This window comes from Anneissia japonica, unplaced genomic scaffold (assembly GCF_011630105.1).
Source record: "Anneissia japonica isolate Jap-2015-1 unplaced genomic scaffold, ASM1163010v1 scaffold2994_len2133135_cov197, whole genome shotgun sequence".
NCBI classification, from domain to species: Eukaryota; Metazoa; Echinodermata; class Crinoidea; order Comatulida; family Comatulidae; genus Anneissia; species Anneissia japonica.
Genome location: NW_022728550.1, coordinates 1,190,252 through 1,207,840, shown reverse-complemented (window position 1 = coordinate 1,207,840; position 17,589 = coordinate 1,190,252). Strand labels below are relative to the sequence as shown.

Below are 17,589 nucleotides of genomic sequence, written 5' to 3'. Positions count from 1 at the left end.
GAAAACAATGAGTAGGAATAGGTCAATTGTTTAAAATTAGGCCTTTACTGTTAATGGTTAGCATACTTAATTCAACCAATGAGATTGCTGAACAGGTAGGTAAAGAAAATGTTTTACAAGAAGATTTTTCCAAGCATATCACTTGGTGGTTTTATCGCTTCCTGCGACCTCATTCGTGTCAACATTGTTTCCGGGAATAGGATCTTATCTCAAGGAAGCATCCTTTTTCATTCCTGATTTACCGATTTAAATGCACATTTTATTTAACTGGAATATGGTTAGAAGATTTAGGTGGTGGAAATTGGCGGATGTGGTTTTCCTAGTTAATATTTATTTTGACAAGTTATTGACAGTCAATGTAGGCATTATGACAGTTATTTAGTTTGAATGACATAATAATTCTACTTCCTTGCTGATAGTGTAAATCCTGGCATTATCCAGGTAGATATAATTTTAAATTTATCTATGATAAAACTTAACCCAACCATCCAGAAATTATTAGTATAATACACTGGTGTTTGACTTAAATATTGAAAAAAATGGTGATTTTAATTAATCAAAAAGCACATTTATGAATTATGAATAATAAAAACCAGAAAGGAAACAGTTTGGTTGCTATTCATTCACTTGAGAAGTATTTATTTCAAGTTACTACATATTCCAACCGATTGATATGTAATTTAAAAAATTGAGTTTGGCATTATACTTTTTATCTTTAAATATTTTTTGACCAATTTCCAACTTTCAAACCAACATATAGGCAAATCACTGGTATTTGCCATAGGAAAAGTAATAGTATGGAGAGACAATCATATTAGATTTGTTTTTTTTTATAGAGCATCATATTTTTGCCCAAACATAGTAGTTTGAACAAAACAAAAATATCAAAATACCATCTATTTATGATATAATTATAGATTTATTCTTTTTTTTTTTCCAGAATACCGATTTAAGCACACACCTCGAGAACCATAGCAGTGGTTTACATCCAACCAATGTTTGTCTGTTCCTCTTCCAACTTCTACGTGGACTGGCGTTCTGCCACCAGCGCCTAATTCTACACCGGGATTTAAAACCACAGAACATTCTCATTAGTGAAATTGGTGAGCTGAAACTTGCTGATTTTGGTAAGGAGTTTTGGGACTTTTTTTCTGGTTTTCATTCAGTTATACTTTAGTGGTTGCTATGAACTTAAAGGCTTCACTATCCCATATGTCTTTAATTTATATGTATTCATACGAGAGACAAGTTATTGTATCCTAGAGAATACCAAAATAGTCTGAAAGTCAAATCCGTATGCAAGAATAATGATGCTGGCAATCAGCTCTTCTGAAACATGGTCCGAATTTTGGTTCGGATCCGATTTGAATACAGCCTTAGACTGAAATCAAATTCAACAATTTATGGTGAATAATGTTTGAAGAATTCCACATCAGAATCGGACTACAGTAATTGTACATATTCTGGTATATCCCGATATATTAAGAAGCCTCCTCACATTGTAACAGTCAATAGAGCATCATCCTGACATCATGTTTGAAGCCCTCACCCATTGCATTAGGTGCAGACCTAATAATACAAATTCATTCTGACATTATGTTTAAAGAAGCCCCTGCAGTGTCATCAGAACTTATATGAATACAACATTGTGACATCGTCATTTAAAAAGCCCTGCCTCATCATTCTCCCTGTGCATTCAACCTAATAATACAACATGTTGTGATTTCTTGTAAAACAAAGCCTCTTGCATTGTAATCAGAATTAATAGTACATCTTATTTTGAGAAGCTCCCTGAAGCGTACACGTTTGTGGATTGTTTTAAGATGCCCTGCATTGAACTTATTGCCTCTAAGTAGCTGTTGCCATGGAGATGAACATTAACTGTCAGTGCTTTGAAAATCATGGATTACTGTGGTAGAATGTTAATAGTCTTTTAATGTATATATATCATTGTGGGATCAACATCATCTGTACGTTCACATGCATTAAGCAACATTCCAAAAAAAATATCATCTATGATTATATCTCATTTGAAATGAAATTATTCATCATAATCAAGTGACCCTTTTGGACAGCTTAGAAGAACAATTTGTTTTTAAAGTTGGATCTATCTTACTGTAACCTTAATTTCATTTAATTTATTTTGTCATAAATATATATAATACAGAGACAAACAAGTTGAAAGATACAAACAACAGTGGCAAGGGGATTGAAATGTAATATTATACATAATTTCCAGTCTATTCCCACATGAGTATGTTGCTGGATCACCTCAATGGTGCTTTCGGCAGAAAGCTGCATAATTTGTATACATGAGGTATAGCAGGTAACAATAATATATCAAAGGAATTAAAGTTATATTAAGCGAATGCTTATTTACATATTATTTTCTGAGCTCATATTTTAATATGAATACATTTTTAATGTATAATATGTAAACATGAGAAAATCAGACATGACATGCTACACTATATTCCATTTCCAGCATTCAGCCGTTACATTTGTTTAAGGACAAAGACTTGGAAGAGGACTTAAGTGGACCTAAATTTTAGGCCTTACCTACTATTGACATGAAAATGCAAAGGCATCAGATTTATGACTATCGTAATCCAAAGTAATTATTTTAGCTGCTTGGTGTACCATTTCTAATTATTCTCTAGAAAGAAACATCACTCTTTAAATAAACATATTTGCAGGTAATTAAATGCACTATGGAGGATACTCGTTCATGAGTGAAATTTTAATAACTGACATTGACACATTCCACTTGCATTATTGTGCATTGTTAGTATTCATAATTCATGCCTCTTGAAAATGTCAATATACTAAGCTCTTTATTCTGTGATTGGCTTAGCCAATACCTTTAGTAAATTGATATAGTTCAATGCAGGTCTTGCTCTATTTTTTTGTTCTATGGCTGCCAGAAACTTGTCACTGAAGAATTTTGTATTTTGCTCTGTCTTCTTATAATATATAATACTATATGAGACTAACATAATAATAATAATAATAATAATAATAATAATAATGTTACTAAAACCTAACTTAAGGGGAACTTAGGCAATGGAGAAATTAGAGAATAATTAAAATAACATAGCCCTAAAACACAACAACTCATGAAAACAAAAAAAACACTATATGAAACTTGCCATCTGAAAAACAGCATACTGTCACTAAATATTAAACTCTGTAATAGCATAAGAATGTGGCAGTATCGTATACTTTAGTACAGAGAATATGTAATATGTTTACCCATAACTTTGGCAGTAGTAAGTCGATTCCAGTAAATGGCATATCACTTTTTAAAGCTAATGAAGTGGAGAAGATGAATATATTAAAAAGTAAATTTTATTGTTTTGGTCGCTGATGCTAGCTTTGACATGGCAAGCCCCAATAGCGCATGCTGAATGTATAGGCTTACTATGACTACAGAAATGCACGGGACTGTCACTAGATAATACTTTAGATTATAGATCTTTAAATATTTATATTAAACTAAATATTACACTAAAAGCTTCCTATAAAGCTATGTTAAAAGATAGCATCTGTATTGGTTAATGAACTGGTATTGTTCATTTAGCTTATCACCTTGTTGTATACCTTGGTAATTGGATTGCCTGTGGCAACATTCTGTTTAAATTATTCATGGTTCACTTACAAGTTTAATGTGATTCAAAAAATGCATCTACGAAATCAACCATGTGATGCACAAGAAAAAGAAAAAGATTTGACTATAATGCAGAGTAATACATATTAAAATTTTAATTAGACCAAAATAATTGCAAAAAATACTCTCTTTGTTGATGGTTTAAACTATGATTCTTTATTTACTGTACTGTATATTTCTTATTTATTTGTTTTTTGTTTGTCATACCAGAAATGTATTTATTTGTTTCTTGTAGGCCTTGCTAGAGCCAAGTCAATCCCCAGCAAGACCTATTCACATGAAGTTGTAACCCTATGGTATCGACCTCCTGATGTCCTCCTTGGCTCCAAAGATTATTCTATACAGTTAGATATGTGGTGAGGATTTTTAAAAGTTTTTATAATGTTTACATCTAATGGCTTAATAGTCACTTTCAAAGATGGTGGACTATACTTTTTTGAAGCAGAAAAAAGCAGCAATGGGAATTGAACCGAGGTCCAAGGTTATGTGAGGATTTCCACAGTTCAGCGTACACTCAATGTCTACACCAGTTTTGCCGACTGCGTTATCCCTCTTTATAATTGTAGAGCAAGATAAAGGATTATTAAAAATAATTTAATATTGTGATCTTCAGTTGCCATAATATTTTGGTATGATATTTCAGGGGTGTAGGGTGTATTTTTGTTGAGATGATCACGGGACAAGCACTGTTCCCTGGAATGAAAGATTTTAAAGACCAACTAGAAAGAATATTTAAGGTAAGCTAATCTTTTAATCTGTTACAATTGTCTCTATCAAAAGATGTGCTCTAGGGAATAATATGTATAGATCAATTAAATGTAGAACAGACAGATGCAAGAATTCTTTCATGCCATATTCAATCAGATTGTATAATGGATGTTTTTTGATATTCCTATATGTATCAGTATTTTAATTGGCCTAATTGATTTAATCTGAAATTTAGTAATTTTAATTTTAATTGGTATATTTTATTCTTTTAGTAATTTTAAAATTTTAACTGTATTCTTTAATCAACATTTTAATATTTCATAAATTACTGTTGTCATATTTTATGATTTGCTTTAATTGTATCTTGTTATTGTCTGTTTGGAGTTGTTTTCCTTTGAAGTATTTCACTAGCAGTTTTTCTGAAGACCCCGTTCAAACCTTGCCAGCATCGGGTTTTAATTGGAGTTATATTGGCTCTTCGAATAACCCTCATATTGAGATTTAGGCAGGATGAGGACAGTGTTTGTATCTGTATGTGTCTGTTATACTGCAGCTACCACGGGTCGCCAGAGGCTCCCAGCTCAAATTTTCCACTTTTTCAATTTGAATGATGACCAATAAAGAATTACACTATTATTATTGTAATGACTTGAAAATGTACTCACTGCTATTTCCATATTGGACAATACATCTGAATCTGAATTTTCTGTAAATCTGTTTTAGTCTTTGCGCCATCGATTTTATGCTTCCGCTTCATTTATAATAAGGATTTTTTCTACATGTTGACTATGTTTAATGGGGTTAATCACATTTAGAAATAACATAAGAATGATTATAATGCCAGAAAATAAAATGTTGATAATGTCTAATGACTCAAATTTCCATGTAGAAACAATAAATATTATTCGATGTTCAGGTGTAGTTTTGTGGTTAAGATGCTCACCCTCCAATTACAGCTTCCTGGGTTTAAATCCTGTAAGGATGATAAAGTGCAGATATAGTTCTGGCTTTCTAGTCCCAGAGTCATATGCCAGTATTTCTTCTTTTGAATAAAAAAATTGACTCCCTATTAGGGCTTGTAGTGAGAATTAGTTTATATAGCATGATAGAAATCCATCCTGTTGGATGTGATTAACAAAAATGCTAATAAATAACTTAAATTGTTTTGCTGTTTCAGGTATTAGGAACACCGACTGAACAAATCTGGCCAGGTGTTTCATCACTACCCCATTACAAACAAGGTGAGAATTAAACTGTACTCAAATGTAAAACCTGATGAAGTGGTGAAGTTAGGTGGTGTCAAGGAAAAGCAGGGGAGGGTTATCACATTTTGTTTTTTCTATCCTTTATTGTATTTTATTTGGCCTTATGATCAAGTGCATTGAAACAATCTGTCATTAAGACTGTATAATACTAATAGAATGTATTATTTTGTTGTGTGAATGTATAACATATATAATTTAACTCTGATTATCAAATAATGATCCTACCAAAACTGACTACAAAACTTCATATTTTCTTTATTGTATATTAATGTATTTAATGTAATAATATGTATTGGCTATGTGGAAATAAAATTGTATTGAAATTATAAAAGCTTTTATGAATAATCAAATCAAAACAAAGTTTATTTTTTCTTTTGAACAAAAGAAAATTAACTTCTTTGTAAACAATATTTAGTAATAAATTACAAGGAAAGAAAAATTGGCCATGATAATGGGAGAATGTAACATAGACATAGACATCACTTTATTCATCCAAACATTTGGAAATTACAGTGTTCTTTTCTTCCACTCTCTAGTACCACCTATCTAGCATATTTATTGTTTAAAGATAACGAAAGAATGGAGAATCATATAAGCCTTAATTGGTTTCCTGATTAATCTTCCGTATGCATAACATGTAATAATAATAATAATATAATAATAGTGCACACGAACTATGAACACATGACAAAGCATTGTTTTCAAAAACATTTCCTGGTTCACCTACCCAATGTCTTCGATATCCTGTCTCCACCATACACCATGGCCTCAGGAAGCCACTCGATTACTGAATAGGAAAACTAGAGGTATAAACTTTGAAGTTATTGTAGTATTTTGTCCTTCCAATTCCAGCATTAATGAATAACACTAAGTATAAGACATTCGTGACATCATCACTGCAACTCCCTATGGTATTTGCCTAATAGTAAGCTTTTGACAAGTTCTTCAAACACAATCAAATTTATTATTCGTCGTACTGCTGTGTAAGCGTCGTACATCATTTCAACCGCACTGCTGGTTAGCGCGTACTAATGTAGCAACAATCCTCACGCATAGCTAAATGTAATACGCACACAGATATGCTGACCATATCACTATAGCAACCATTGACTACAACAGTTTGATTATATATCTAACATTAAAACACGGCGATTGGCTTATAAAGCAATTAAAGTAGTGCTTATATATACACTAGGGGAAATTTATTATACTTAGGTATACTTGTCACTTCTTCCACTAACCCACCTACAGGCTATAGTGCCTTCCTAATAAGTTGTGTCCAACTCACTGACCAATTAAAGTGATCGAAATTCATAGTGATGCTGCCTTTGTAGGCATTAACTTCATGCTTTTGCTACTATTTTCTTTTGTATTTTTTAAATAATTCCTTAGCTTGTACGAAGATGCATCGACTGAAATCATTACGGCAGTCTTTTCCAAAGTAAGTTTACAGAAGTTTGAAGATTCTATTAGCCTCTGAATTATTTAATGATTAATTTATTGTTGATTTAATCAAATCATTATATACTTGCCTACACATTTGAGTATTTATTTGTTAACATTTTTTAAGCAATTCTAGGTGTATTTTTTTGAGTAAAGTAATTGATAAAGTTTGAGTATTTTTTATTATAAATTATATTTGCTATACATTTTATTTTAAATTTTTATTTTATTCATTCTGGCAAAACAGATAACAATATGAAACATTACAAATACAAAAAAATCAGAAATTCACAAACATATAAGAATAATTAGGTGAGCCAGGGAGCAATTGTTATATTTTATCCAAAACTATCAGTGTCATTTTGTATAATTCTGATCTGTATTATATCAGAATTACATATATATGATTTTAATTCAAACCCATGCTCTTTTTCAGGTTATGCAACATTCCATGGTCTGCTGAACTAGCTGAGCAACTCTTGCAAGTATGTAGAGGGCAGCATTGTACTTTTCTATGTCTTCACCATGTATTCTAACCACAGAGCTATTATAACTAGAGTGCTAACTAAATGACGAAGTAATGCAGAGTAGTATATATATATGTACCATACAAGATGGCCAGCGGCACAAGGAAGGTGGCACAAGGAAAGCGCCACCTTCAGGCTTAGTATACATATTACAGCCATAAATAAGACCGTGGACTAACTATTATTTCATTAGTCATTATTATTAATAATATTAATGAATGATTAAACTAGCCTAGCTAAAAGAGGCTAACTAGAGTATCTGATTTAAAAATAATATACTGATGAATAAAAATTGATATCGTGTACGCTACGCTGCAATGCTCCAGCTTCACTTCAACATAATGGTATCTAAGCTGTACTCTAAACTTTAATTTTAAAATCGGGGGGGGGGGGGCATTAAAAACGAAGCATATAGGTATATTTTGACTGACTGAATCTACGACAGCACTCTTGTTGAGTACACACAACTCTGTGTGTTTAGAACATCGAATGCTTTGGAGTTTGCTCTCTAGAATTCTTATTATAAGTATATGATTCTAACTGACCATTCAAAAGTTATTATCTTTAAAAAGCATGTAGATTTGAAATTTGTTTTGCTCAAATTAAATAATTTTACATAATACTGTATTATAATAATTGTGTGTGTTTTCTTTACTTAGATGGATCCAAAGAGGAGGATAAAGACAGGAGAATGTATGAGGCACCAGTACTTTAGATGTCTCCCATCAGTTATTCATGAGTTACCTCACAGTAAGTAGTGAGCCCTCTATTGCTTAATATTTTGTGGCAGTTCACATAATCATGATTCAGTCTTGAAATATACATCAAAGCCAATCAGAATTGAGTAGTTTGAAATAAATGTCATTATAATAGAGGTTGGGTTGGCAGTTGGGGGTGCTCTTTGTACCAACTCATTGGTTTATTAAAGATCTGACTTAGGGTGCTCTTCTCACAGTATTCTCATTTTCTTTCTTTGGAGGCTGGTTTATTCATTTTTATTCACTCAAGAAAATATACATACATGTTCATTTATTAGATTTCAAGTATTATATCAGCCCCCACAATAGAAATTCTACGGTTGAGACAAAGAAAGAAGTTGCAACATCTGTTGTTACAAAAACTAAACAAAAACAAAGAAATTGCAACATCCAGTTGTTACAACAACTTAGGCATATAGTGAAAAATGTACACAAGTTGGAAGATTTATATCTAGTTTCGTTGTGCAAAATTCACAGTTTATTTGATGTACGGTTTAATATTATAGACATTTACAATAAAACAGAATAAAAATTAAAGACTTATATAAAGGTCAAAACAGGAAGAAAACAAATTTATTGTCACATTTGACCTTTACATAAATGAGAAGAAATATAAATAAATATACACAATGTATATTTATGTCAATGAGAAATATAAATAAAGAAAGAAATGACAAAAATTAAAAAACCAACCAAGATCGCAGATTAAAAATACTGACTATTTCAAACCTGATATAATCTGCACTTAAAAACTTTTGAAACTACAGATAAACAACAGAAATGAGTCTATTAAGTAGGCCTAATTGGAAAAACTGCAATTCTAAATTACAATAGACAGACACAAAACACATTTCATTGAAGATTGTGATTGCAACTTTATTTTTTTAATGAAGTTGTCAAGTTATTTTAAATTAATTTTAAAGAAGAATAAACCTGAGAAGTTTAAAGAGAAATGGAGATGATTAAAATCAAATAAGAATTTTTCTTAGAAATAAGGTAATGAAATTCTACGTATTTAGACAGTATTAACCAATTCAATTACAGATGAGAAGAGAAATTCTGTCTGATCAAGCATTTCTTTCAATGCTTGGAAGAACAACTGATTATAAAAAAACCACAACAAATGAAATGATTGAAATTCAGACACAAAAGACTGAGCTTTCACACTTTTGAAAAAGAAACTATGTTGTAATGGACAACACATTGTCAAATTTCCTCTTTAGGCAAAAGATGGGTGTTATAGTGTCAACAAAACAGCTGAACCTAATTGTCAAAATGTACAGGCAATTTCATGCCATGGTAAAAAGAATTTTCTCGTGGGAATTTGTGGCGAGTGACGGCCCGGATTTCTCATCTCTTGCTAGAACCTCACCTGATTCTTAACTTTTTCAACTAGACAAACACAAGGGAGAAATTGCCCGCACATCAATTTAGCCGATTTCCCTCCGTCATAGCTATAATTGCAAGGAAGTTGTTCTGTTTTATGAGTAATTTTTTTCATTCTTGAATCTTTGAAACCAGCTTGTTTGTTCTTGGATCATTGAGATCAACTTTAAAATCAAGTGTGGATTTATCTCATAGTTTCATGTTTAAAAAAATTAAGAAATTTGGTAAAATATTAAAGATATTTAAATATTTTCATAGCAATCTAAAAGAATTTTTTTCCAGCACAAATATATTGCATGCTTTCTTTCTTTAGCTACCAATTGTTTTTGTCCTTACTAAAATACTTAAAAAAAGGGATATTGAAATGGGGTTTTCTTTGTTTTCATATTTTTATTCACACTGTATTTGCATATACAAATACTGTAAATAACATACATTAATATGACTAATGAAGAGACATGTCATATTGATAGTTGTAATAGAAAAGCAATGTGAGAAAAACATAGTTAACATTACAAATCCTAATATAAGATTTTATTTTTAATAATTTTCTTTACATCCTACACTCAACAATTGCAAGATGGAATGTTGCGATAAGATCCTTGGTCATTCCAGGATTATAAATATTATTATTTATTATTTGTTGTTATTTTATTTAGGTACACAACACATGTTCCAAGGATTGTCCATAGTGAATATTATCACTGTCCTGCTTGTAGGTGACAATGACATTCACAGGAAAAACTGAAACAAACTAAATCTCAACATGAGGTTTAGGGAGTAGAGTTGTTTGGTCGTGAGAAAAAAATCCTGCAGCACTGACAGGAATTAAACCCATGACCTTGGCATTGGAAGGCAACCATCTTAACCACTAAGCTCTGTCCACATAAAATCTTTGACAAAAAACTGTTGTATGCCCATATAAAGTCATGATATGGCTATATATGGTCATGATGTGATGTCATCAACCATATTTAGGCATGTCACATTTAATAGCCTCGGCAGGGCTTTAGAAAGCAGATTTGTCTTAATTACTAAATTGTCATTTTTAGTAGAGTTTTTTTTTAAGTTGAGGGAAATTCCAGCATTTGAAGGGAATTGACCCACACCCTGCCAAATTATAGGTCATCCCCCACATTATCGAATAAAGGGCAATCATCTCCAAAAGATAGCTTTTTGTGATCCTTTCCAATGACTGACATGGCTAACTCACGATATAACACTGACTCAGATAACAATCAAAAAATTAAGTGGTTAGAAAAAATTACATGGTTTTGATGATCTACTAAGGACAGACATGACCAAGATGACCAAACTGAAATCTAATTTGTAGCAGAAAATTAGATCTTTATTTAATTTACAGTTAAATGAGGGAAAATTTATTTCTGATTCATTCACTATGGTTGAGCCATGTGTTGAAATCGTATGCCTGATGCGAATATTGGGTGTTGAGCCTTGTGGTCTTCCCCAGGGATGAGGATGGGCTTTTGTTCATTAAAGATATGTTAATTCTTGGCGACTGTCATGTCTTTGGTTTTGTTGGCTTGGAAATCTGAACTAGTATGTTGACCTAGTGTTTGACAGCTGTGGATGTGTTCCATGAGAACACATTTTTAAATTGTAATTAACTAATTTGTGTTTGTTGTTTTGAGGTTGACCTGGAAGCTTGTACAAAATGCTGACCATTGAAAAACATGTTCTTGCTAATTTCATTTCCTCTTCAGTCAGCACTCTTAAAGTGTCAACAATGAATTTCTTAATGATTACTATCATCACTATCATTATTTTTATCATCATTATTATTTGGGTTTATTATTATAGGCACTCAAAATACAAAAAGTGACATACATTTCCAAAGTTTGCTGTTAGAGGACTTTTATTTAATCCATGTTTAACTGTATTCATTCTTTTTACAGCTACTTCCATATATAACATTCCTAGTGTGGTCTATCAACCAGAATCAACTAGTAATTAAAGACCATAATGAGGTAAGAGGTATCTTATTAAGGAAATTACATATTAATCTTTTATCACAAAAATTTGTTTTAACCAGTTTATTCTCTTCATTTCAATTAGTCCCATTTCTGTATGTGTGTAATGCATACACCATTTTTTATTATTATTGGGCGGCTGTGTCACTGCATTCACTCAAGTAAAATATAGATATTGTGTCAGTAATACATAGAAACCTTGCCCCACACAATGCATTGTAAGTTGTCACCAATATATTATGAATGCAGTTCATTTAAATTACAGGGGTTGATATAACTGCTTAACATGTGACAAGTTTAATCCTTAGCTATGATGCATTACTGGTTGCTTAATCGTTTGACTTGTCATGTCTTACAAGAGTTTCAACAGATGCTTAAATTGTAAGGCTATGCAACCATAAAGAAAATAAATGTTGAATGGAATTTTGCAGGTTTTCTGTATTGATATTCATGTATTAAGTAAATTATTACTACATCATCCTCAATATGCTTTGAAAGTGAAATCTAGAAAGAACAAAGATCTAAACGGTTAAATATCCTAAAACACAACACAATTGCGCAAAAATGATAATGTCAGCCAGTGTACTGACGAGAGAATAACTGCTGCTCCATGCTTGTCATGCATTTGCAGGAGTCTAATCCAAATTTCCTTATTAGTATTCAATGAATGTTCGTACACATTTATATGTTTTACTTTAATGTTGTTAAATCATATGATTATAATTTTTATCAATGTGCAACAGAGTATTTTATATTGTTATTGATCCATACATTTAAAAAAAATTATGTAAAAAAGATGTGAATTACTACTGTATATTTTGTGAAGCTTATAGTTTATATGGTATGTCACCTAATATTTTTCAATCGAAAATCTTAAAACAATGTTTATGATTATTTAATTTTAAAGTATAAATGGTAAAATGATCTTATTCTTAAATCCATGTTAAGACTTTGCATTCATTATTATTTATGAAGTTTAGACAGAGATACAAAATATTGTTTAAACTTACAGTTTATTAAAGATTTATTTAACGCCAGGTATGTGTATCTTGTTAATAGAAAATGAAAGAAGAGTTTCCTAGAGAGCAATGTTCAATAACATAACCTCTATAGCATGATATTATTGTCTAATTGTATTACTTTGACTATGGCTACTGTGGACTCTGAGCACCTGAGATTAGTGTCTAATTATGTTATGTTACTTTGGCTAGAAACAACATAGAAGTGTGTTTTTAAAAGATAAATCCATTTTCAGACTTTAAATCCTTTAATTTTTATTACTTATCTGTTACCTGTCCCTTTAATTTGCTATGATTGAGGTCATGTTAAGGTCAATGTTTGCTAAACCAATCCTCCTTCCTGTTACTTATAATGTTAAACGTTTAAAATAAAACATGCTCAATTATATTCATACCCCCTCCTGTGTGACTATTAAAGTTTTGTCTAAAATTAGCATGTAATAATTCAAATATCAATAATCTCATCTTATCCTAATCCACTATAAATCCATCTTGATCTGGTTAATCTGCCTAGAGGTCATCGGCTTATAATTTGAATCTTGGGATTTTCACTTATAGCTATGAGACAAAAAAAAAACTTTTAGTGCTTTGCAAGCATTAACATAAAACATATATCAAAACAAAAATCATATTCTAATGCTGTCACTTTTTATTCTAAGTTAATCCATCTTTAAGTCTCTGCCTTTTCCAAGATCATGTGTGAATTTACATTTTCGAGTTGGAAAACTTGAAAAAAACATTCCCAAGGTTTTTTCAAAATGTTACATTAATCCTTCAAGTATTTTTCATTGAACTAGAAAATCCCTTTTGGATTCAAAATGATATTAAACAGATTAAGTAGATTTAGCTAGATGTTTGAAAACAGCAATCAACTTTGTATGGCCCTACTTCTGAATGATTATGATGTTGAGTATCTGAAAAATAATGTTTATTTTGAATCTTTACAGGTATATTTTTTCCCATTTTTAATAAGAAATAATGTCTTTTAATCATAGTTGTGAATTTTATATATATACTTATTATTTAACTGATTTTTATTAGTTTTCATTGACTTCAACAGCAAAATGTACCAGCACCATATACATTTTATCTTATATCTGAAAAAGTACACTGCAAAAGATATTGATAATGTATATAATTATTTTTAATTATGTAGTCATGCGTTTTTTACATAAATGTTTCTTTTCCAAGATACCGTAAAGTCCCCTTTGTATTAAGGATTGCCAGTAATGTTAGTCATAGGGAACAGCTGAGCGGATACAGAGCGTTCTGTGGAGAATGTGAAACAACAAACTTATTCACTAGAGACATCAGTACAGTAATCATACAACCTGCATATTCAAACCATTTTGCTATTTTATCTGTGTTGCAAACTAATTTTCATTTATTTTATTGATTTTTTTATTGGTCACTGGTTCCCAAGGGATAATTTTACTCATTAAGGTACGGTGTTGGTAAGGTTATCTCAATTCCTGACTTAATTTATTTAATTTATTTCACTATTATTGATTCAAAATGAATTTGCAGATTTTAATCTACGTAATTACTGGTTTCCCAATTTTATATTCATTTTGGAGCATTCTAATATATCAACTCAACAATATCTGTGCAAATATGGTTGTTTTTGCAAACTGGTGTTCAAATTATCTAAATTGTTGACCTCAGGTTATCTTAGCTTTTGATTTATTTGTTTTTATTCATTTATATTTTTACAAGAGTTTTTTTTTTGTTCACAATATTCTTTCCAAAAACTTTCGTTTACAATGCATAAACGTTCCTGGCAGGAGGATTTGACTGATTGCACTTGGCAACAATATTCCATGACCTTGTTTCTTTGTATTTATTTTCATTTGAAGTCTACCATCTGAGTGTAGTAGGAGGAGGGTCTTCAACATCTCTTGATTGCTATAGGCAACGTACCAGTAGATATGAACAAATCGGCACGTTCCATAGTCCAGGTGTTTGCAGGCTTCTAATTTATGTTTTTAAAAGTGTGGTGTACTGTACAAGCTGTGATTTATGTTTGCTATGAATTTGTTTTGTTAATGTAGAATGTAAAGTAGAATGGGGTAAGATTTGTGGATGTTGGAAATGCTTGTTTGAACCAAGGTCCCACTTCTAGAAGGGGTGTTGACTCTCTACCTCAATAGCTTGATTGACATAATTTCTTATTTTTTTCTTATTTCATAGATGAGTCAGTGAACAAATGTTATTTCCTCTTTTTACATATTATTATTTTTATTCTTTTCGACACAAGTCATGTGTTGGTAATGGTGATATACCAAGCACACAAAAAAGGCAAGATACAATGTTTTATGTATGGTCTGTACTAGTCTTGTGATAATGATGATGATTTTTTTTATGGTAAACAGATATTTCAAGATGTTAAAACCAACAAATGTTTCAGCAATTGGAGAAAAATGTGGATAATGCTACAGCATTAAAATATATGTTTAAAAATCACTTTACAATATTATCAAAACAAAGGAAAAACAGAAATTGCTATATATCCAGAAACAGTGGTCAAGCAGAACCAATGTAGGAATGGCAAGAAAACAGACAATCAGAAAAATACAATAATAGAATAATAATAATTGTCAAGAATCCAGTATGTATTGAGTCCTTGGCCTAGAGTCATTACTAATAATCTTAATAATTTTTATAAGTACATGTACCAAGTCACTGTTGATGTCATTCTGTCCTATAAAATACCAAGCCAAGAATGAGTTAGTTCATGAAAAATGTGCAGACCATCTTTTGAAGGGATAGAAAGTACTAACATTGTGTATAAGAATAATAAATACTCATAATGGCATCACATGAACACCCTTATAATGCTTGTAGTTGGCACTTGCTGGGGAGCCCCCATTTACACCTTGTAATCTTGTAGTTGGTGCCTTGTTGTGGCCATTTGGTTGTGGCACCCAGGTATAGTTGATGTAGTTGATAATTTGTTGTGGCATCTCAGTTATGTCTTATTGTAGCACCATACATCCATGGTTACACCCTGTAATACTTTGTACTTGGCATATGATGTCTTGTTGTAGTACCATGCCTCCATGGTTATACACTGTAATACTTGTACCTGGCAGCTGATATATTCTTGTAGCACTCCCAGTTACAACCTGATGGCAGTTGATGTCTTGTAGCACCATGTCTCATGGTTACACCCTGTAATACTAGTACTTGACAGTTGATGTCTTGTTGTAGCACTCCTATTTACAACATGTAATACTCTTTTATTTGGCATTTGAGGTCTTATGAAAGAAGCAGCTTAGCTCAGTCGGCTAATGTGGCGGTAGCCAATGTGTGTGTGCTGAATCGTGGAGATCTCTAGGTCCCCGGTTCAATTCCCATCGCTGCCTCTCCTTCTATTTCAGCTGGTGGGCTGAAAAAAAAGTTATAATAGCTCTTCGGAAAAGAGTAGGGAATTGTCTCCCAGTGTACTGCCCAATTACCACCAGAAGGACCCCACTGGATATAAGTCTTCTTCTAGACTTTCATAGGCTATCCTTGGTGTTTACACTGAATAAATCCAATCCAATCCAATTGTAGCACTATACCTCCATGGTTACACCCTGTAATGCTTGTGGCATTCCATGTCTTATACTGCAGTACTGTTGCACTCCCTGTTAAACACTTCACTGATTGATTGGTCAGCCTTTTTAGCCAGAAAAACTTAGTAGTGGTAGCTTCATTTCCTAGTTGTATGACCTAATAATAGCTTTTAAATTAAGATAAGGTATAAATCCATGGTATGGCTAACTGCTTTTGTGCTCACTGTACTTGCATTTTGTTATGACAAGTACCACAGCCAGAGTATAAGCCACAATGTTGTTCAATTCCGAGAGCCAACATTTTTAGAGGTATAAATTGTGTGGTTTTTTTTTAACAAGGGTGCATTATCTTAGAATTGAATTATTACTATTGAAATTAAATTTAAAAAAAACTGTTGGCAAGTTTTGGCCACACTAAAAAATGACAATAAATTAAGTTCATGTGAGCATAATTATTTGTTGAATCAGAATTTTGAAAGTAATTTTTCTATTTCCATTCAGAATTTATTAAAAAGTTGTTTAATATGTAAAAAATGTTTTCAACTATGACAATCAATGTCTGTTATTGCATAGGTGAAAGATTATATTGATTGATTTTCCAAATTGATATAAATGTACAGAAAAAAACAATAGTTATTTCAGTGATAATTTTGGCTGGCAATATGGAAATATTTACTCCAAAATGTATTCTATAAATAATTTAATACAGCATTATACAATATACAATAAAACTTTATTTTGTCAATGTACTAGTCATACTGATAAATTTTTTTTTGGCACTGCGTAATGCAAAAAAGAAATACAATTAAAGCATTATATACTGTACTTATTGGAATAAATGCCCACCTTTGAATAAACACCCCCTCCAGAGCTGCATTTGGAATAAACGCCTCCCTCGAATAAATGCCCCGGAAACCCCTCTAAATGACTGTAAACAGAACTAATGGAAAGCAAGATCTCAACACATTCTATTAATGTTCTACTCAAGTAGAACTACTTTTTCTCTAACCTGGTTGGGATTAGTAAGTCTGTATGATCACGCAATAACATATTTTGACTGTAATTATATTTTGTAGTTCACATTTACAGTGGGGTTAGCACATTTAGTGGGGTTATAAACCCCCCCCCCCCTTTACAATAAGGGGGGTTTATTTGAGTAAATACGTATCCATTTTACACCCAAAAAAAAATTGCCTCCCTCGAATAAATTCCCCCTCAAAAACCCTTCTCAACAATAAACACACTGGGATGTTTCTGTCTCTTATACA

The 17,589-nt window shown here is 31.7% G+C and overlaps 1 protein-coding gene across 3 annotated transcripts in view; it reads left to right on the top strand.

Annotated features, from left to right (window-relative positions):
* Nucleotides 1–17,589, top strand: part of LOC117114287 (cyclin-dependent kinase 14-like) — a 57,729-nt gene that overhangs the window by 37,435 nt on the left and 2,705 nt on the right. For all 3 annotated transcript variants that reach the window (XM_033257907.1, XM_033257906.1, XM_033257908.1), the window contains 8 exons: nt 941–1,127; nt 3,903–4,023; nt 4,311–4,404; nt 5,553–5,616; nt 7,033–7,081; nt 7,520–7,568; nt 8,270–8,360; nt 11,671–11,742. In XM_033257907.1, the coding sequence (XP_033113798.1) occupies nt 941–1,127; nt 3,903–4,023; nt 4,311–4,404; nt 5,553–5,616; nt 7,033–7,081; nt 7,520–7,568; nt 8,270–8,360; nt 11,671–11,729 (714 nt within the window). In that variant the 3' untranslated portion in view covers nt 11,730–11,742. The remainder of the gene's footprint in view (nt 1–940; nt 1,128–3,902; nt 4,024–4,310; nt 4,405–5,552; nt 5,617–7,032; nt 7,082–7,519; nt 7,569–8,269; nt 8,361–11,670; nt 11,743–17,589) is intronic.